The following is a 22,446-nucleotide window of genomic DNA, read 5'->3' on the forward strand; positions in this document are numbered from 1 at the left end:
CTACAGCAGTGCACTCTGCATTTCATCTACAGTCTCAGGGAGTGGAGAAGACACATGGTGGAACAAAGTGGACAACCCCCCCCCCCCAAAAAAAAAGTAGTGAGTGACCCCAGAAACCACAGCCCCTCCTAACCGCTGGAATCTTCCGCTACATCACTATGGCTCAGGTGAGGCGAAGGGTGGAGGTGAAGGGCGGAGGTGAATAGTGGAGGTGAAGGGCGGAGGTGAAGGGCGGAGGTGAAGGGCGGAGGTGAAGGGCGGAGGTGAAGGGCGGAGGTGAAGGGTGGAGGCGAAGGGTGGAGGCGAAGGGTGGAGGCGAAGGGCGGAGGTGAAGGGCGGAGGTGAAGAGTGGAGGTGAAGGGCGGAGGTGAAGGGTGGAGGTGAAGGGCGGAGGCGAATGGCGGAGGTGAAGGGCGGAGGTGAAGTCGGAGGTGAAGGGCGGAGGTGAAGAGTGGAGGTGAAGAGTGGAGGTGAAGAGTGGAGGTGAAGGGCGGAGGTGAAGGGCGGAGGTGAAGGGTGGAGGCGAAGGGTGGAGGCGAAGGGTGGAGGCGAAGGGCGGAGGTGAAGGGCGGAGGTGAAGAGTGGAGGTGAAGGGCGGAGGTGAAGGGTGGAGGTGAAGGGCGGAGGCGAATGGCGGAGGTGAAGGGCGGAGGTGAAGTCGGAGGTGAAGGGCGGAGGTGAAGAGTGGAGGTGAAGAGTGGAGGTGAAGAGTGGAGGTGAAGGGCGGAGGTGAAGGGCGGAGGTGAAGAGTGGAGGTGAAGAGTGGAGGTGAAGGGCGGAGGTGAAGGGCGGAGGTGAAGGGCGGAGGCGAAGGGCGGAGGTGAAGGGCGGAGGTGAAAGGCGGAGGTGAAGGGCGGAGGTGAAGGGCGGAGGTGAAGGGCGGAGGTGAAAGGCGGAGGTGAAGGGCGGAGGTGAAAGGCGGAGGTGAAAGGCGGAGGTGAAGGGCGGAGGTGAAGGGCGGAGGTGAAAGGCGGAGGTGAAGGGCGGACAGGCCTCGTGTGGCAGCTGCTTGTTTGGGTTTGGAACAGTTGGGAACATGCGCAGAAAGGTGTGGAGTCACAGCCCAGTGATCTGCTCATTAGTCACCAGCCTAACCACACTCATCCAGCAGATCCCTCAAAACACATTACAGGAATAATTGCACGGTGGTAAAACACCGTAAACAGTAGCTCGGGCTTCATTGTGAAGTGAAGGGAGAGAAGGAGGGAGAGAGACACACACATCTAAGCGCGCTGTGCCTGAGCGTGCTGCCGAGCTCCACAGCTCCACCCGGTGGCCGACCGTGTCGGTTCCACAGACGGCTCCAGCTCCTGTTAGGGCAGGTAGGACGTGCGTTTGCTTGATGAGCGCTCATTAGGAGGAGATGAAGGGGGAAGGGAGGCGTCCCTGTTGGAGGAAGTACAGCTGTACAGAGAGCAGTTAAGGACGACACTCACCCGCGTGACACAGGCCTCCAGCTTCTAGAAAGTTCTGTGGTTTAAAAAAACGAATACAGGACGCATACATCACCGGGCAGGTCTAAGACTGCGAAGTAAGCAAAACTATTACGAAAAAGGTGTTTAATTAGCAGCTGCGTCTAATGACAAAACCTGTCCGCGTGCTCGTAAGCGCTGCTAAAAATGGCCCCGGAGCTGAGAAGACACTGCAGATCCAGCTGGTGGAGGAGGTGAAGAACGCCCAGTTCTGGGGGAACGGCACCGTTTTAAGGGGACAAAGCTCCTGGACGTTACGCTTCACTAAGGACAGCAGTCTCAACGGGAGAATAATTACAGGCCTGCGCAATAGAGGAAGATCACATTCCATTAAGAGAGGTCTTCCTAATCAGGAGCCAATGTCTTGGTGCCAAGAACACGGAGTGTTTTGTTGTTGTGTGTTTTTATTTTTGTTTCCACCGGCATTGCACAATGACACGGAGATATGCAGAGTCATGCCGACCTGCAACTGTAACTTTCCAAAATACATATTACTGTAGTATATACTATCAGTTTGGCATAAAATACTTGCCAATAATATATATATATTTACTTACAAGGTAGCTAACAGCTAATATGTGCACATATATAAAATATATATAATCCTTTCAGGTTTGATGAAGACTCACCTTAATATATATATATTTTCCCTACTCACTAAAAAGGCTTTTGGACTGTTTTGTAAAATTATTAAAAATATATTTTAAAATCTATATTTTCATTTACATAAGTATTTAGACTCTTCAGATAGCACATTTGGCAGCAAGGACAGCCTCAAGTATTCTTGGGAATGGTCCCACCAGTTTGGCACACCTTTCTATTGGACGTTTCCCCTGTTCTACCTGGCAGAATCATTCAAGCTCAGCCAGGCTGGATGGGAAGCGTTGGTGCACGACCATTTTCTGCTCTCTCCAGAGATGTTCTGGGGTTCGGCTTGGCTGAGCCGCTCCAGGACTTTCACAGAGTTCTCCTCAACCGGGCCGGCGTTATCTTGGCAGCGTGCGTCGCTGTCTTGCTGAAATGTCTGGGTTTTCACCAAGGATTGCTCCATATTTTTTCTGCATCCATCTTTCCTTCTATGGGGACTACTTACCCAGTCGCTGTCGCTGAACATCAGTCCCAGCGGATGATGGTGCCAGTGTCGTGTTTGGCTGTAGAGATGGTGATGTGATGGCCTTATGAGGTGATGCTCAAGTGCCTGGCTCCCTTCATACATGCCACTGGGAGCTGGAGCCAAACAGTACATTCTTTATTTCAGCAGTAGAAGATCTTGCTTCTCATGGTGTGACAGTGGTTCAGGTTCTTCTATGGCAGACTCCACATGGGCCCCAACATGCCTGTTAATGAGGAAGAGCTTCTGCATCTGGCCCGACACAAAGGCCGGCCTGGTGGAGTCCAGCACTGAAGGTTGTTCGGTAAGTCTCTACAATCTTCACAAAGAGCGTATTGGATCTTACTGGCAGAGATTACTGGGTTCGTGCGTACCTGTTTGACCAGTGCCTTTGAACCCTCATTACCCAGTTTGGCTGTGCAGCCAGATCTGGGAAGACCTTTGATTCCAGACTTCTTCCATTTGGTGAATGATGGAGTGCACCATGGTCTTGGTCACGTTCAGTGCTCTGTGTGTGTGTGTGTGTGTGTGTGTGTGTGTAACAGGAAACCTCAAAGCACCTGCGTACACGTTGTATATAAATATATATCCTTCTTTCAGCCTTCACACTTCAGATGGGTGGAGCGTTGCGGTGGCCGTCTGACTAAGCGGGAGGAGCAGGCGTCTCCACACGGGCGGAGGAGCTGACGGAGGGTCCCAGCTGCAGAGCTTGTGGCTCCGGCTCCTTGGCAGGCGCTCAAGTGTGGACAGCACTTCAGTTCAGCACGTCAGTCAGTCCAGGCCGGCCCGGCTGGCCCGGCGCGTACAGCAGACAAACAGGAACCCTGCGGTGCCACATTCAGTGTTGACTCAATTTATATAGATGCGGCTCTAAGGAGGATCTACAGGGATAAACTCTCACGGGTCCCTGCATTAGAAACATCTACATCATCCGTATTTAGAGGCGAGTTTGTTTGGTACGCATGCGTTACAGGTTCATTTTGGGAGTAGATATGTTTAACCTTCATCACTGGTTAGAAGCTTAAAACAGAACCTCTGCTGGCTGCATTAGATTTGACTAGAGAGCCATTAACACAGCATCAACACGTACATGAGATTGGCACGGGTGTTTATCACACTCATCAGTCGCACGGGTGTTGCTGGGGTTTTTGTAGGTGTCAGTTTCACTGCTGGGTGGGAGAGTGAGCTGCCACCCAAAATGATCCATCCCGCACCCTCCTGGTGAAGAGCTGCTACGCTGCTAATGCAAACGCAGCGTGGCCAGAGGTGATGCGCTCCACGTTCGCCCCCACACGGCAATAACACGCTCGCTTTGAAAGAAGTGTGTCACCAGTATAACGCACCACGTTCCTGTACAGTGTCAATACAGCTATAACACAGTAGGGAGTAATATTAGCGAGGCTGTATTACTTCCTAAAAATGAGAAACAAAATGCTCTTGGAATTACTGCCAACACGCTTTGAAATCCTCCAGGAGTCACGATGATGTTTGGCCCTGAACACCAATCAGAGAGCTGCAGTACAATCAGGAAGGGGGCGTCGGGCAGATGAGGTTCAGGACTCTCATTGGCTGAAGATTTCATCTGGCTACATTAGTCAGCACTCTGACATGTGCCTGCCACATCACCACTCAACACGTTAAATATACATCTGCCGACACAATTAGTCCTCCTCTCACGCCCCACCTTCCCTCACTCACCTTATACAACACACACACACACACACACACACACACACACACACACACACACACACCAATGCAGAGCGATGGGAGCGTGCTGTGGTGTTTGATTGGCTCTGCAGTAGCCATGTCCAAACTCCCAACCTGCACTTCAGTGGAGCGTCGCTGCCCTTGCTGGGAGACCCCGTTGGCCTTGGTGGAAGACGCAAGCGCTGCCATGCAAACAGCATCTGTCAGGCTGGCCTGTGCTGGAGCACATCGTCCTGGCATGTGTCTGATGGGAACTCTCCCGTGCTTTAACAGAGACGACGGCTGCTTATTAAACCTTCACCACTGTGTAGCAGAAAGGGGCACATGAGATGTTTCAGGCCACTGAAGGTGCTTTGTGTGAGTGTTTGTGACCACGTCATCATGTTGCAGTGTGTGTGCGCTTTTAGGTTGTTGTGGCAGGTGCCTTACATGAGGCTGAAGTGGTGTGTGTGTGTGTGTGTGTGTGTGTGTGTGTGTGTGTGTGTGTGTGTGTGTGTGTGTGTGTGTGTGTGTGTGTGTGAGAGAGAGATTCAGGGACAAAAGGTTGTGCGTGTGGTTTAGTGTTGGGTGCTCTAGAAAGAGCTCCTGACGCACATCGTTGCATTGTTGTGTTGCATCGGTGTGCTTCCATTACGGAAGAGCTCATCTAGAAGCCTCCAGGCTGGAGCGAAGCCCTGAGCCAAGCAGAGCAGCGCGTGACTCAGGAAGGCATGTGGGGATTACCGCTCGCCTGTCTCCTGTGGACCGCTCGCCTGTCTCCTGTGGACCGCTCGCCTGTCTCCTGTGGACCGCTCGCCTGTCTCCTGTGGACCGCTCGCCTGTCTCCCCGCCCCACACCTCTGGACCCCCACACCTCTGGACACCCCCGCACCCCCACACCCCCGAACTCCACACCCCTGAACCCCACACCCTGCTGCTCTACACCCCCGAACTCTGCACCCCTGGACCCAACACGCCTGGTCTCCCCCTGCCTTATTTACTGAAAGTGTTGGGCCAAGGATAGCTGATTAATTTCCTCTGGGAGAGACACGTTTATACTCCAGGGAGATGGCGGTGGATAGAGGGAGAGAGAGAGAGAGAGAGAGAGAGAAGGAAAATAAGAGAACATAAAAGAGTAGAAAGAGACATATTTTAGGCACTCCTGCTCCCTTGTATGAGTGTGTGGGGGGTGATTGGGCTGCACACACACCCACAGCACCTCTCCCTCTCTAGGCTCTTTACAGCTGCTTCTGTACCATAAATGTGCTTGTTTGGTGCCCGTCCAGCTCCAAACTCCAAGGCCCCAAACCACCACCCTGCCCCATGGCCCCGCAAGGAGAGGCTCTTACCTTGCCCTCTGTGGCCAGGGGGACGGAGAAGACGTACTCCAGCTGGAAGACCACGCTGAAGGCCGGGTGCCTCACCATCCTCAGCTCCACGCTGCCACGGAGGGTCAGGGCGGGGCCGGGGGAGGGGCTACAGGGCAGAGATCGCTGTCAGTATTCAGCAGGTGCAAGAACTGCAGTCAGGAGCAAACGTGCCATTTCAAAAGAGGCCTTTCCACTCGTGATTAGGGTGTAGAATACTGTTACTATAATTAATATGACAAATAGCAAGATAGCCGTGTCCAAAATAAGCAGCGTTTCTGTAGACATCCTGTATTCTTTCATCCCCAGTCTTGCATACATGTGGCCGTGAAGTCCAACTACACTTTTCTTTAGTACTGCCACATTGCACAGTAGGGTTTCAGTGCAGTAGCTGTGGTTCTTAAACTGTGGGCCATGACCTGAACTGGGTCTTGAATGTGCTTGTTCTATGGCATCATGCTCAGCACTTCGGATGTACGATGTGGCATTTTTTTTTTTTTTTTTATCAGATATCTATCTACAGATATCTATAGGATATCTGTTTTTTTTTTTTGTTTTTTTTACGAAGCATCAATGTTCTCACAGCAACTTACAAAGGATGTTGTTGTGGCAAAGCCCTTGTGTTTGCTGAGGGCTTAGCTTGGAAAAAACACAGGAAAGCCTCCAGAATGAGAACGCGGCGGCTGATTGGCCGACACTCTCCACCGAGCAGCCGACACTGCTCAGGGGTTAGGACCACATAACAACACCAAGCTCTGGGTTCATAGCAACCGCAGCCAGGGCTGTCCCTCACCCTCAATCAGGGAGGAGTCACATGACTCCTGTACAACAACTCAGCCGTTCAGTGAAATGCCACTGTGTGATCTAGCCTAGAAATCCAATTGAAAAATAATAAATAATGTATTCTATGTGTTCTAGTAAATGAATAATGCATCCAATACATATATTGTAAAATGATTGCAGCTTGTGCTTTTTTTATTTTTACATATATTCATTCACTCACTCAGGAATGACATGTTTAGACATCAATACCAGACGACTTGCACAATAGCAACTGAATAATATTGTCACCAAATGTCACAAAAACTATTTAAAAGGTCATTTTTTTCCAGCTGTAGTTAAAAAGACATTACTTTTCTAATCTGTGCTGCTCAGGCATGTGCACTAAATACAGATTTAACAAATTAAATGTTGCAGACAGGAGCAAACTCATTAGTGGCTAATGGAGATCTGGATGGAGCGTGCTCTCGGAGGAACCACGGCAACGTACACGCTCAGCATTCCGTTTCCCATAAGCACTCTGGTCTGATGAGGAACAATGACAGACCTCGGGCACACTGGTCACCCAGGGATGATTCGGAGATATGGCAGAAACGCCATTCTGCACAGTATTTTACAACAGAGTGGAGTGTGTGCTGTATGTCGTTATTTTACAACAGAGTGGAGTGTGTGCTGTATGTCAGTATTTTACAACAGAGTGGAGTGTGTGCTGTATGTCAGTATTTTACAACAGAGTGGAGTGTGTGCTGTATGTCGGTATTTTACAACAGAGTGGAGTGTGTGCTGTATGTCAGTATTTTACAACAGAGTGGAGTGTGTGCTGTATGTCAGTATTTTACAACAGAGTGGAGTGTGTGCTGTATGTCAGTATTTTACAACAGAGTGGAGTGTGTGCTGTATGTCAGTATTTTACAACAGAGTGGAGTGTGTGCTGTATGTCAGTATTTTACAACAGAGTGGAGTGTGTGCTGTATGTCAGTATTTTACAACAGAGTGGAGTGTGTGCTGTATGTCAGTATTTTACAACAGAGTGGAGTGTGTGCTGTATGTCAGTATTTGGGCTGGTTTACAGGTGAAGTCTGGCGTTTCCTCTGGATGCAGCCGATGCTTCACTTCAACATGGAGGAAAGCAGCTTCTCTCTCCCAGCGCCAGCATAATTACAGCCCACGCACAAGCTACAATTTACAGCAGAATATTCCTTCTCTCGCTCACGCCCCCACACACACCCGTGCACACACACAGCGCTGGTCTTGCACACTGCATTAAAACAGTGACCGTGTGTGTGTGCGTAGGGGGTTGGGTTAACAGTTGAGTGCATTCCTATAGAGACACACGCAGAAGAGCTCGGGAGTCTTAACGAATCACGATTCAATATGCATTTAATTAATTTCAATAAAGCTCTTAAAGTGGGCCTTGGAGCACTCTGGAATAAGTAATGATGTTCACGAAGCAAAATGTTTTAGCCAAATCTTTGCATACTGTGCAAATCTAAAGCAAATGTTTTCATGCACATTTACACTGAACAACTTGAAGACTTTGCAATATGCATGCGTGTGTGTGTGTATATATATATATATATATATATATATATATATATATATATATATATATATATATATATATATATATATATATATATATATATATATAGATAGATAGATAGATAGAGAGATTGGGAGAGCGTGCGCAAGTATTCCAGACAGTAATAGAAAACAGTAAAACTGTAGAATATATGATATATGATCTGTATTTATATATTTAAATATTATATGTGGGCATGTGTAAGGGTCTGAGCAACACTGACATGGGCCAGTTTATGATGAGTGGACAACATGTCCAGGACTGCAGGAGTTCCCAGTGTCCCAGTATGTACCTGTGATGCATTATGCAGTATGGACCTTGCGAGGCTGGCCCTTGTCATCCCACAGAAGAGCTGCTGAAACATGGAACAGCTATGACACACAGATGTCAGGACACACGGTGTCTTGTAGCTTGCTGTGTAGGACTGTCAAGAGTGCCCATGCTGACCTGTGTCCACTGCTGAAAGTGCCAACCGTGCACATGGGAGCATCAGATCTGGACCTGGTGTGAAGAATCAGGATTTCGTTTACATTATGTAGATGGCCATGTGCATGTGTGGGAAAGACATGGCACCAGGATGCACTGTGCAAAGAAGAGGAAAACAGCCGAGGCAGCGTAATGTTCTGGGAGACCTGCTGGGAATGTCCTGCTGGGAAACGTCGGGTACTGGCATTCACTGGTACAGACCACGTTCTTGGCAGCTGTATCCCCTAATGGCAGTTACCTCTTTCAGCATGATAATGAGCCCTCCCACACTGCGAAGAAACTGCTCAGGAACCGTTTGAAGACCATGACAAGGAGTTCAAGGTGCCTCCAAATCCCCCAAATCTCAATCCGATCGAGCATCTGTGGGAAGAGCTGGGAGAACACGCCTGATCCACGGAGGCCCCACCTCGCAACTTACAGGATTGCAAGAATCTGTTGCTATCGTCTTGGTGCCAGACAGCACCGACACTTCAGAGGGCTCGTCAAGTCCGGGCCTCGATCTGCTCTGTTGGCAGCTCTGAGATCTCCAAAGATTCTGTTTCTTCCAATGTATAATATGCAAAAGACAAAAAAAGGGGGGGAAGGAGAGGTATACGCCCCCAAAAACAACCGGCTGATCAAAGCTGCCTGGGCCATGCAACAGCTTTTACAAAGAAACACTTCCATAATAGAAACATGAACATAGATGTGAAACAGGAAAAGGAACGAGAAGTTTGACACAGCCGATGCCACTACACGTCTGAAGCAGTGCGAGATTCTGTTAACTCCCAAAAAACACCCGGCATGCCTCCATCACTCATGGCAGCCTGGCACAGCCAATTTGCTCGCAACAGTATGCCATCACCTTTCTTTCACACGTTTACGCACTGTCACACGCTCACGTGCCCGTATGCAGTCATCAAAACAGTGGCGGTGGGAGAGGAAAAGAAACGATTACTAATTAAACGCCGTCACTCTCCGATATTACGAGAACGGTGGGCAGTTCCGGCGTCTCGGCGCGTCATGGAGAAACCGGACGTGGGAACCGCTGTGTGTCGGCCACTCGCAGCGGTGACGTGCTCACGTAAGCGTTAATGGCTAAACCCTGCCGCGTCTCGCTGTGAGAGTTCGCGCGTCAGAGACGTTGAGGCGTTGCTAGCAGATGCGGTCGTGACAGACTGCATAAAGGACGTCAGTTCTCTCTCTCTCTCTCTCTCTCCTGCTCTCCCTCTCTCTCGCTTGTTCCATTTCCTGCTGTCTCCGTCAGGTTTTAAATATAGCCCGGGTTCCGGTCGAGCGGCGGATGCTGTTGAGCTGTACTGAAGGTGGAGGTGCGTTGCTCATTCTCTACTCTCGCGCATCTCTGCCACGCGGGCAGACCGGGTCCAGGTTGGCGCGAAGGGAGACACACGCAGGCCAGAGCGCACCACAAACCGCGTCTCAGACGTCTCAGTTTGGGCCTGAGTGACGAAATTGCCCAGGGACGAGGTGTGTAAATCGCTGTAAATGCACAGGTCCAAACTAGGATGAATAAAATACGGAATGAAGGGGGAGACACAACAGCGTCGGGGAATCAGGAAGACGACTCGGGCCTGAAGCTTCTGGTGTAAGAGGTTATATTACAGCTTGCACTGAATAAGCTGGAAAGCCCCAGTCAAACCACCGTTGCTCCCAGACTTCCGTTCCTCACACCCATCATTTCATGGTGTGTATGCTCGCAGTGATACTTGTTAGAGAATGTTTCAGCAGCATAAAGAGGTAAGAACCGTGGGGAGGCCAACAGAAGACCTGGAAAATCCACCCGATCATGAGAGTCTTACACACACTTCAGTACCTTCATACAGTATGAACATTTACCATGCCCAGTTGGTATTGAAGATGTGCCAAGAAAGTGTCCCAAGAAAGTATCCAGCACCACCAGCCTGAACTGTTGATACAAGAATCCAAGGTCCAAGGGCGTGATGTGTGCTCAGAGACGCTGCATACCTCGGTTGTAACGCGAGATTAATTGAGTTACTTTTCCCTTTTGAGTATCTCAAACCAATCTGGCCGTTCCCCTCTAACCTCTGGCGCTGAACTGCTGCTCTCTGGGTCTTCCCTCTTTTCCTGACCATTCTCTGTGGAAACTAAAGGGGCTTGTGTATGAAAATCTCAGTAGATCAGCAGTTTGTGAAATACCAGACGCTCTTGCACCGACTGTGGCATTTTCAAAGTAATTTAAAAACACCTTTCTTCCACACTCCGATGTGCCCTTTGAACTTCTGTGGGTAACCAAGCAGCAGCATTTTGATTTGCTGATCAAATATGTATATTTATATATATTAGAGCAGAACCAGTGTGCCTAATAAAGTGGCTGGTGAATGTGTGCGCGAGAGAGAGAGAGAAATAGAGTCTAAACTAATGAATTACATCAGGTTTACAGAGAAACATGACATTTTGGGCAGATGTCCTTCAGCTGTGCAAGCAAAGCATTCTGAATTTGTAGGAGTTTTAAAGTGTAGTGTACTGTAGTAAGAGTTTTTTTTGTATATACAAAGTGAATGAACAAAAGGAGAAATCTTAATAAAATCAATATTTGGTGGTGTCTTGCCCAAAGTCAGGAATCTTGTATGATTGTGGCCAGGTGTATGATTAAGCAATTGGTGATAAACAGGTGGTAATGATGATCATTTTCATATGTAGGTTGAAACACATTCTTAACTGAAACAGTAACAGATGTGTTATGCGGCTTAAAACTGGGTGAGGAACAGCCGGACTGCTACAAAAGGTCCACACACCACGGCAAGACTGAGCCGAGCAACAAGACTCAGCATAGTTATGTGGCATTAGCAAGGCTCTCCCAGGCAAAGCTTTCAAAGCGGACCGCAGCGTTGAGATGTGCTGTACGAGCTCCTTTGAAGAAGCAGGCAGATACGGGCGCTTTAAGGACAGCGGATGCTCCAGCCAAGGAGGCTTAGTGCAGAAGTGCCGTCAGCTAAGGACTGGCAGGAACCGATGGGACCGGTGGGACCCAGGTACACCCGTCTACTGTTTCACGCTAACAGACGGCGGTTTGTGCCGAAGGACTGGAGAACATACAGTAATGAGTGTCTGCAGGCAACAGTGAGGCACGGTGGCGGTTCCTTGCAAGTTCGGGGCTGCATTCCAGACGCTGGAGTTGGGGATTTGGTCAGCATTAACACTGTCTTCAGTGTTGAGAAATACTAACAGATACTTATCCATCATATAGCATCATCAGGGAGGTGTCCAAACAGGCTCCAGTTTTATTCTGCAGCAGGACAACAAGTTCTCAAAGATGCTTGGAATAACCTCTCTGACGAGTTCCTTCAAAAAACTGTGTGCAAGTGTAGCTAGAAGAACTGATGCTGTTTTTAAGGCAAAACTTAGGCATACAAAATACTGATTTTGATTTATATGTAATATACATACACATGCAGAAGCATTTATATATATATATCTAATGGCCAGCAGCAGGGAACAGAAGGGCACAGCTGAACGAGTGAGCTTACACTGGTAATTTAAATACATAAAAGGACAAGTGCAGAGGGTACAGAAGGCAGAGGGCAGGACTGAGGGCACAACACTGGGGATTTGGGACAGAGCCTGACCAATGGAGAGAGCCCACAATGTTTACTCTGTTTACCTTGGGGACCAAGAACACACTACATGTATGCCTTTAGCATGAAGCAACAGGACCGTTCTTCTGGGACCGGCCATATGGCGGTACGGGCCGAGAGGCGGCGACCAACCTGGGAGTGTGTGTGGGGGTGGGCGGGGAGCTGCTGCCCATCCCGGCCTCCTGGCCCCGTGGGGCTCCGGGCTCCAGAACCAGCACCTGGGGCCCATCCACCCAGCCCCAGCCGTTATGGACGCCGACGTGGAGCCTGCGCTCCTGCACCACCACAGCCCGGACCTGAGCATCCAGGTTCTGAGGACACACACACCACACACACACACACACACACACACACACACACACACACACACACACACACACATACACACATACACACATACACTCTAGTGTTAAACAATGAGCAACTTCAAATCAGGCAAACTTGAGAGTGGAAAGATTTTGTTTTGGTGTTTACGCACAAGCACGTGCAAACACACGAGTGGAAAACAGCTACATCTCAAAATACACACACAGACAGACGCACCCGTGAGAGGAATTCCTTCGGGGGCTTTCGCACACATGCGAGCGCACGCACACACACACACACACACACACACACACACACACACACTTGAGTGGAATTCATTAGCTATCACCCACATGTGCCACGTATGTTTAGCATCTAGGAGCGTCTCCTGTGAGGAGCTACTCCTGCAGTGACTCCCCGGCGGGGAGAGAGGTGACGCGCGTATGTCACGTCCCTGAGCCGACGTCAGCTCGCGCCCGCGTGAACCACCGAGCGCCCAACGCTCCATCGATCGCTGCTCTCCTTGGCCTCCACACAGAGCAGCGTTGCTCCGCTAAACGAAGCGCGCGCTAGCGGCGGGTGCGGCCCAGGGGATAACAGCCTGAAGGAAGCCGCCGTTATTTACATATTCATGTAAGCCAAATTTATACAGGCCAAGTCAACAACTGCCTTTGATTTCCCCCTTAGAGGAAGGTGTACAGCTACAAGCAATAGAAAAAAGATAACTTTTAGAATTTGGTGAATATCTCTCAGGCTTCCAGCTCATCTTCTCCCCAACGCTTTGTCCTTTCTACACCTCCAGGACACGGTGGTCACACTAATCCATCACCAGCCCCTCAACAAAATGCTCCTCTGTTAAAACTCAGATGAAGCACCAGCCACCCCTCCATTAATCAGACGCCTGGCATGTTTAACTAACATATCAATAAAGGCACACGCCTAGCGCGGGAGACGTGGCCAGCTGGCAGACACCTGTGGCCGTCAAGACATACGAGCTCCCACGTGTGGTGGCGGGAGCAGTGGGGAGTTATTAATGGAGGGGGTTTCTGGGGGACTGGGTCGAACACAAGTGGCCCTTCCACCAGGGGGAGCTCTCGTCTGCCTGCGCTCCACCTGGGCCTCCAACTTGCTTCTCCTCCAATTAGCATATGTAGCGCGCTGGGATGTGGAGGCATACGGCAAAGTCTGCCCACGCCTCCCTGTGAGAACCCCCCCCCCCGGTACGCCTCCATTTTTATACGCTTCCAGAGCACATGAATCCGCCACCTTGCAGCGTGGAAGCAGGCAAACGCTGATCCGAAAGACGTCTTCCTCTGGAGGGTGTTAAAGACAGCAAGAACTGGCAAAGGCTTTTGGGTGGGTCCACTGCCTGGGCAGGTTAAAGTGGGTCGAACTGTGGGGTTATGCCCTTAGCCCTGTTTGCCAAACTGAGCATGGTCCACAAGAAGAAAACAAAAGGGTGTGTAATTAAATCCAGGACACGGTGTAATCTGTGTCAAATACACCAGTCCTAAATGAAGTGTGTGAGACTGCCCTCTTGATCTGCACTCTAAATTAATCTGAAGACAATGTAAAAATAGACACTTTTTTTTAGGTCACAATTACCAAGAGGATATTTCAGAGAGAGAGAGAGAAGGAGAAAGATAGAGAGAGAGAGAGAGAGAGAGAGAGAGAGAGAGAATGTGTGTGTGTGTGTGCCTTATGCAAAAAAGAGGGTATCTACTTGCTCAGAGAGTATGCTAAGATGAAGTGTTTGTTCCTACATCACGCCACAAGCTCTTCCCTAAAGAACAAACCCGTCTGTAGTCGAGGGACATAATCAAGCATGTGCATTAACCCTGGGGCTGAGGAGGCCTGCAGAGGCGGAGCTGTGCACAGGCACGAGCGTGCACGAGCACATGGGCGCACACGAGCGCACATGACACTTCAGGAACGGTCAGTCAGGCGACAGAGGGACGGCCGAGGACGGTCACCCCCGACGACACTCCGCAAATACCACGAGTGAGGCACGTTAACATGCTCGTTAGAATTCACGAGGCTGCCGTGTTCACCAGAGTCGTAAAAGAGGGGATGTAGAAATGAACAAGCACTTGTTCACCGGAGCCCCTCGTCATGCTCGCAGCAGCACATCCTTCTGATGTCCCGCACTTCCCCGGCAATGTGAGGGCGTAAGACCGTGAGGGCGTAAGACCGTGAGGGCGTAAGACCGTGAGGGCGTGAGGTCGTGAGACCGTGAGGGCGTAAGACCGTGAGGGCGAGAAAGCGTAAGAACGTGAGGGCGTGAAGTCGTAAGACCGTGAGGGCGTAAGACCTTGAGGGCGTGAGGTCGTGAGGGCGTAAGACCGTGAGGGCGTGAGGTTGTGAGGGCGTGAGGTCGTGAGGTTGTGAGGGCATGAGGTCGTGAGGTTGTGAGGGCGTAAGACCGTGAGGGCGTGAGATCGTGAGGACGTAAGACCGTGAGGGCGTAAGGTTGTGAAGGCGTGAGATCGTGAGGGCGTAAGACCGTGAGGGCGTGAGGTTGTGAGGGCGTGAGATCGGGCCCCACATCCAGTAATATCCATATGGTAAGTGTTAAAGACTCATCACCTCTCCCTCTAACACAACCAGGTGCACAAAACAACAGACGGTATGGTTTTAAGAAGTGAGGCATAATATAGGAAAAACCAAGAAGGCTCCATATATAGCCTGAAGCAGCACATTTGGTAGAGCGCGCTCTCTCTCTCTCTCTCTCTCTCTCTGTCTCTCTCTCTCTCTCTCTCTTACACACACACTTCCCCCTTAATTTCTGCCATCGTAATTTTTTTTCTGTCCCCGAAATATGAATATTTTAAAGCTAAGGAGCTTAGAGGGAACAATGAAATGGCCTGCAGTTAAATTATACCCTATTTCCATAACTACAGAGCGGGGAGTGGGAGCAAGAATGAGGAGGAGTGAGAGAGCTAGAAAGAGAGTGAGTTACAGAGAGAGAGAGAGAGAAAGATCTTGAACACGGGACCACGCAGATCCAAAACTGATGACGTCCATTTCTCCCTGCAGGTTTAGGGCCTCATCTGTGTCTTAGCTGCAGGGGTCACGCCCCATTTAGCTCAGCGCCCGCTGGCCCAGGGCCCGCAGAGGTGACCCAACTGCCCCTGCGCTGTCTGCTGCTTCTGCCACAGCGAAGGCGCCATCGCAGATGACGGGAGGGGGGAACAAAAACGCAGTGGCTCAAATGGCACAGAAAATAACTGGGCGGAGTTCATGTTGTTGACCGAGTGCACGTGTGATGGACAGAGTGGTGAAGACCTTCGGTGCCTCTGCAGTCTTCCCAGCCACACGGTACAAGCGCTCCACCCTGCTCCGCCCTGCTCCACCTCTGCTCCGCCTCTGCTCCGCCCTGCTCCGCCTTCTCGCTCCGCCTCTGCTCCGCCTTCTCGCTCCTGGCACCATCACTTAGTTTTGGAGGTTTTTGTTTTTGTTTTGTTTTATTTAAATAGATTTTAATTTGAAAGCTCTTATCCCGAGCAGCACATTCTGTGCCGGTCCGACAGCAGAGCTTAAACGGATGCAGGCTCTGTTAAGGAGGGATTTTGTCATCCCTCAGCAAAAAGCTGCTGTCGCATTTTCCCCGGGACCAGGACTGGCGAAGTTCCAGTACCTTCATGCCATTCTGAGCCGCCCTTTCCCCCAACATCCCCACACAGCACAGGCGTGGAGGAGAAATTCAGCTGAAGACGAAGTGACTGCAACATAATGCAGTCACTCTCATGCAGAGTAGCGTCATCAAATAATGCTGTTTGTCTTCCAGGCCTAATTGAAGACCCGTTCTAGACCCTTCCACTCACGAGAGGTTATAGTTCTATAATTCACTGGATGGACAATGCAGGAGACTTTAAGGTCCACACGAAGCCTTTAACTGAAGATTTAATGGACTCTCTCATTCAGGGCGGAGGTGCGGCCATCTGCCGGCCTCGTCCCTCATCGGGTGGAGGTGAGTGGTGCCTTCCAGCCCACTCCACCAACTCCTCCAACACGCCAGGGCAGAGACACAGGTCCTCCCTGTCTGGAAGGACGCACGGGGGACGCCGGCACAACACGGGCCCACTGACAGGCCATGTCGCGTGGTGTTCCAGGTCAACGGCATCTGATCAATAGGCAATTACATTAGTGCTGTGCTAAAGCTTAGCCGCCCGGGTTTCATGAATCAGGAGGCAGGAGATGAAGAAAGGCTTGGGCCGTTTCCATAACTCCCACACCAAAACCTTCTTGGGCCAGCAAGTCTTCGGGTCTTTAAAAATCATAAAGAGGTCGGCTAGATGTTCACATTTGTTACCTGGTAGCATGATTAAAAGTAATGAATTGAATAAAGAGTAAATCAATATTCAAAAAGCACTCGCCTTATTGCTGGTTAAATGATTATTATGGCCCACATTGGGGAGCAGATACTTATGGTCTCAGATGAAATTTATTAACTTTTAAAAAGTTCTACTATACTACATAGATAGTAATATCTACTATAGTATCTACACCAGTACCCAAATCAGTCCCTATATCCATATCTACTATAGTATCTACACCAGTACAGATCAGTCCCTATATCCATATATAATACACCAGTACCCAGATCAGTACCTATATCTACTCTACAGTATCTAGATCAGTACTCAGACCAGTATCTAGATCAATATTTAGATCAGAACCTAGATTAATATTTACATTTCTAATCTTACCAGGTCATACAGAATGTTTAATCCGGGCAATGTCATTAACAATTAGTACTTGATCAAATTTACTGTTTAATACTTTCAAAACACACAAGCTAATGCCTTAGCTCATATTAGTGCTTATTTAAAAGTAAAGAACACTTTATTGCACATGGGCAGAGTGTTCAGTACAGGTACGCTAATGTATCTCAAAAGCACGGCAGCTGCAAATGCAGCATTTGTGTTTCAAATGCAGTAATGGAGGTTCAAACTGGGGTGCTGGCTTTAACACTGCAGGGGTCGGGGGGGGGGGGGTATGCTGGGTGTCGGCTCAATCTGCAACACTTCACCGTTTCTGTCCAAAGTGGAGGAGGAGGAGTGTCGTGACCTTTCTCATCTGTGAACATGGAATTTGAAAGGATTGGCGATGTTTCCAGGAGATTTAGTCCATGACCCTTCAGTGCACATGTGGAAGACCCTTAGTGCCTTTGGCAGTGTCTCAGAGAGAGATGGCTCTGTAATGGTGTCTGAAGGAGGCTTGGAAATGATAAGAATGTCAGGTGTTTAAGTGACAGGAGACCAGACTGGCGAGCAGGCACTGGTCTGCATTTAGAGGCAGGAGAGTAAATCACTGCTCACTATCACACAGTGCTTTTTCTCCACCGTTTCTCTTCAAGTTTGTGATGATGAGTGTGTGTGTGGGCGCACACTGAACATTTACTCATACTGCAATGAGTCGTGCAGGATGTGAAACAGCAGCATCATTAGCATGTTTTTCTCATTCAACACCCCCAAAACACACACACACACACGCACACACGCACACACGCACACACGCACACACGCACATACACACACACGCACATACACACACACACACACACACTCATACACACACACACTCATACACACACACACACACACGCACACACGCACACGCACATACACACACGCACACACACACACACACACACACTCATACACACACACACTCACACACACGCACACACGCACACACACATACACACACGCACACACACACACACACACACACACTCATACACACACACACTCATACACACACACACTCATACACACACACACACACACAAATACACACACGCACACGCACATACACACACACACACGCACACGCACACACACTCACGCACGCACACACCCGCACATCCACACACCCGCACGCACACACACACGCGCGCGCACACACACGCGCGCGCACACTCACGCACTCACACTCATGCACGCACACACACACGCACATGCACACACCCGCACGCACACACACGCGCACACACACACCCTCTCCCACACCCCTCACATATACTCATGCACAAACATGCACACTGTATTAAGTTGGCATTTCCATCCATTCAAGAAGCTCATCACTGACTTCCCCAAATTAATTATCCAGTAAACAGCAGTAAGCAAAGGCACAGACACACACCAATACCAGCACCAGCACGGACACATACCAGCACGGACACACACCAGCACCAGCACGGACACACACCAGCACCAGCACGGACACACACCAGCACCAGCACGGACACACACCAGCACCAGCACGGACACACACCAGCACTAGCACAGACATGCACCAGCACCAGCACGGACACACACCAGCACAGACACACATGAGCACCAGCACACACCAGTACCAGCACAGACACACACCAGCACCATCCAAGACTGCAGGCTGCACACTGGATGAACGAGGGGGAGGAGCTACACGTCACAACATGGAGAGACACGCTGAAGTTTGGTTAAATCAATGTTACAGCATCCGGAACGGGGAGTGGGAAAACAAAATGAGCTTAATGCTTTTCACACATTCCCAATGAAGAGCAACACATCAAAAACATTCAAGGAGAGATAGAGAGAGAGAGTGAGAGAGAGAAAGAGAGAGAGAGTGAGAGAGAGAAAGAGAGAGAGAGTGAAATAAAGAGGGTCGGATGTTTTGGAGCACACCCTAGTTCTCCTCACAAGAGAGCAGTAACCGGATACACAGCGTCATTCGAATGAAAGTCTTCAGAACTTTCACTCTACTTTCTGGTTTCGGTGGTGTGTGGTGCGCAGGGGTGAACTAGTTCTCCTAATAAGCACGAGCACAAATGGGAGACGGCTGATGAATTATCAGTCTGCTGATTGCAATGGCATGAAAGTGAAAAGATCACACAAGACGGTCTATGGGAAGTGTGAGTGACTGTGAGTGTTCATGACTGATTCACACAGCCTGGATCTGCTCAGTTTGATGTGATGAAGAGAAGAACCATACTCTTATTTTCCTTGTTGGATCTTCAAACTCACTCAACAACAACAAACATACTGCCAGTCCTTGAGTGTGTGTGTGTGTGTAAGGATAGAGAGAAGGTATATACATAATATAGTCAGATAGGCAGATTATTTAATTGTCCATTTCTGAAAACACCAGCTACATCAAAAGAAAAACAAAAAGCTTTAATCTATATGTGTGTGTGTGTGTGTGTGTGTGTGTGTGTGTGTGTGTGTGTGTGTGTGTGTGTGTGTGTGTGTGTGTGTGTGTGTGTGTTCTGAGAGGAAGCTGCAGTGGGAATAAATGAATGCATGTGGCGTGTCATCTTAGAAAGGTCACCCTCCCACACCAGAGCCAATCAGAGGTGCCCGTCAACCACGATCCCGCCTGAATTATCACCTCAAACCGGCGGCGACGGAGAGGTGATGTCACGCAGCAAGTAAAAGACAAGCTGCAAGAAAGACTGATGATACGTCTCTCCTCTCCTCCATCTCCATGCCTCTCCTCTCCTCCATCTCCACGTCTCTCCTCTCCTCCATCTCCATGTCTCTCCTCTCCTCCATCTCCACGCCTCTCCTCTCCTCCATCTCCACGCCTCTCCTCTCCTCCATCTCCACGCCTCTCCTCTCCTCCATCTCCACGTCTCTCCTCTCCTCCATCTCCACGCCTCTCCTCTCCTCCATCTCCACGCCTCTCCTCTCCTCCATCTCCACGCCTCTCCTCTCCTCCATCTCCACGTCTCTCCTCTCCTCCATCTCCACGCCTCTCCTCTCCTCCATCTCCACGTCTCTCCTCTCCTCCATCTCCACGCCTCTCCTCTCCTCCATCTCCACGCCTCTCCTCTCCTCCATCTCCACGTCTCTCCTCTCCTCCATCTCCACGCCTCTCCTCTCCTCCATCTCCACGCCTCTCCTCTCCTCCATCTCCACGCCTCTCCTCTCCTCCATCTCCACGCCTCTCCTCTCCTCCATCTCCACGCCTCTCCTCTCCTCCATCTCCACGCCTCTCCTCTCCTCCATCTCCACGCCTCTCCTCTCCTCCATCTCCACGTCTCTCCTCTCCTCCATCTCCACGCCTCTCCTCTCCTCCATCTCCACGCCTCCCTCAGTCTCTCTCATTAAGAGTTCATGAAGGCCGAAGTCACCTGTAGAGCTGTGAGCATTATTCAGACTCACTATCTATCACTCTCTCTCTCTCTCTCTCTCTCTCTGACTACATGGGTATGAAATTATGCCAGTTACTTTCATACGAAAACCAGCCCATCACTGAAGCTTTTTTCAACAGATGAGCTCACTTAATTACTTCAACATAACGGGGTGACACCATATTACAGCACAAAACCAGAAAGCCATCTTTCAATTTGTGAAAAACATGTAAAAACTGATACGGGATATCTTTGCACTGCACTGGCGCGCTAAGCTGAGCGGATCTGGTCCTTAAACGAGGCCGATTTGTCTGATTTGTGTGGAAATCGAACGTAAGGGCTGTCTGGAAACATGGCGCGGTCCTGTCATTCGCACGTCTCTTCTAAATAACACCGAGTGATGAATGGGCTCGTGGAACACACGCAAGAGCCTCAGAACTCTGATGGAGATGCAGGAGGTAATGGAATATTGATTGCTTAAAGCTTAGAAACGTCCAATCGGCTTCAGAGAAATCCCAAATTAATTCTTTGCAGTCACCCTTGATCAGAGCTGTTGCGGCAAAGCTGGGCCTAATTACTTGCTACAAAATAAATAAACATAGAGAAACCAATCATACAGAATCGGAAGTGAAAACTATCAATAATGTGGGCCTTGTTTTTTATCCTCTTCAGCATGCCCTGCAGCACAGACCCGAGACGCAAAACACACGTCAAATAAACGTGACCAGTGTGGACGTGTGTTGATGGAGCAGCGTGGACGTGTGTTGATGGACCAGCGTGGACGCGTGTTGATGGAGCAGCGTGGACGTGTGTTGATGGAGCAGCGTGGACGTGTGTTGATGGACCGGCGTGGACGTGTGTTGATGGAGCAGCGTGGACGCGTGTTGATGGACCAGCGTGGACGTGGACCAGCGTGGACGCGTGTTGATGGAGCAGCGTGGACGTGTGTTGATGGAGCAGCGTGGACGTGTGTTGATGGACCAGCGTGGACGTGTGTTGATGGACCAGCGTGGACGCGTGTTGATGGACCAGCGTGGACGCGTGTTGATGGAGCAGCGTGGACGTGTGTTGATGGACCAGCGTGGACGTGTGTTGATGGACCAGCGTGGACGTGTGTTGATGGAGCAGCGTGGACGCGTGTTGATGGAGCAGCGTGGACGTGTGTTGATGGAGCAGCGTGGACGTGTGTTGATGGACCGGCGTGGACGTGTGTTGATGGAGCAGCGTGGACGCGTGTTGATGGACCAGCGTGGACGTGGACCAGCGTGGACGCGTGTTGATGGAGCAGCGTGGACGTGTGTTGATGGAGCAGCGTGGACGTGTGTTGATGGACCAGCGTGGACGTGTGTTGATGGACCAGCGTGGACGCGTGTTGATGGACCAGCGTGGACGCGTGTTGATGGAGCAGCGTGGACGTGTGTTGATGGACCAGCGTGGACGTGTGTTGATGGACCAGCGTGGACGTGTGTTGATGGACCAGCGTGGACGTGTGTTGATGGAGCAGCGTGGACGCGTGTTGATGGAGCAGCGTGGACGCGTGTTGATGGACCAGCGTGGACGTGTGTTGATGGACCAGCGTGGACGTGTGTTGATGGACCGGCGTGGACGTGTGTTGATGGAGCAGCGTGGACGTGTGTTGATGGAGCGGCGTGGACGTGTGTTGATGGAGCAGCGTGGACGCGTGTTGATGGACCAGCGTGGACGTGTGTTGATGGAGCAGCGTGGACGCGTGTTGATGGACCAGCGTGGACGTGTGTTGATGGAGCAGCGTGGACGTGTGTTGATGGACCAGCGTGGACGTGTGTTGATGGAGCAGCGTGGACGCGTGTTGATGGAGCAGCGTGGACGTGTGTTGATGGACCAGCGTGGACGTGTGTTGATGGACCAGCGTGGACGCGTGTTGATGGAGCAGCGTGGACGTGTGTTGATGGAGCGGCG

The 22,446-nt window shown here is 50.3% G+C and overlaps 1 protein-coding gene across 1 annotated transcript in view; it reads right to left on the reverse strand.

Annotated features, from left to right (window-relative positions):
• Positions 1–22,446, reverse strand: part of LOC143506321 (nephrocystin-4-like) — a 47,314-nt gene that overhangs the window by 19,071 nt on the left and 5,797 nt on the right. Inside the window, exons 2-3 of the mRNA XM_076996294.1 lie at positions 12,216–12,394; positions 5,622–5,748 (exon numbers count right to left, since the gene is read on the reverse strand). Coding sequence (XP_076852409.1) covers positions 5,622–5,748; positions 12,216–12,394 — 306 coding nt within the window. The remainder of the gene's footprint in view (positions 1–5,621; positions 5,749–12,215; positions 12,395–22,446) is intronic.

The sequence above is a fragment of the Brachyhypopomus gauderio genome, unplaced genomic scaffold (assembly GCF_052324685.1).
Source record: "Brachyhypopomus gauderio isolate BG-103 unplaced genomic scaffold, BGAUD_0.2 sc456, whole genome shotgun sequence".
Taxonomy (NCBI): domain Eukaryota; kingdom Metazoa; phylum Chordata; class Actinopteri; order Gymnotiformes; family Hypopomidae; genus Brachyhypopomus; species Brachyhypopomus gauderio.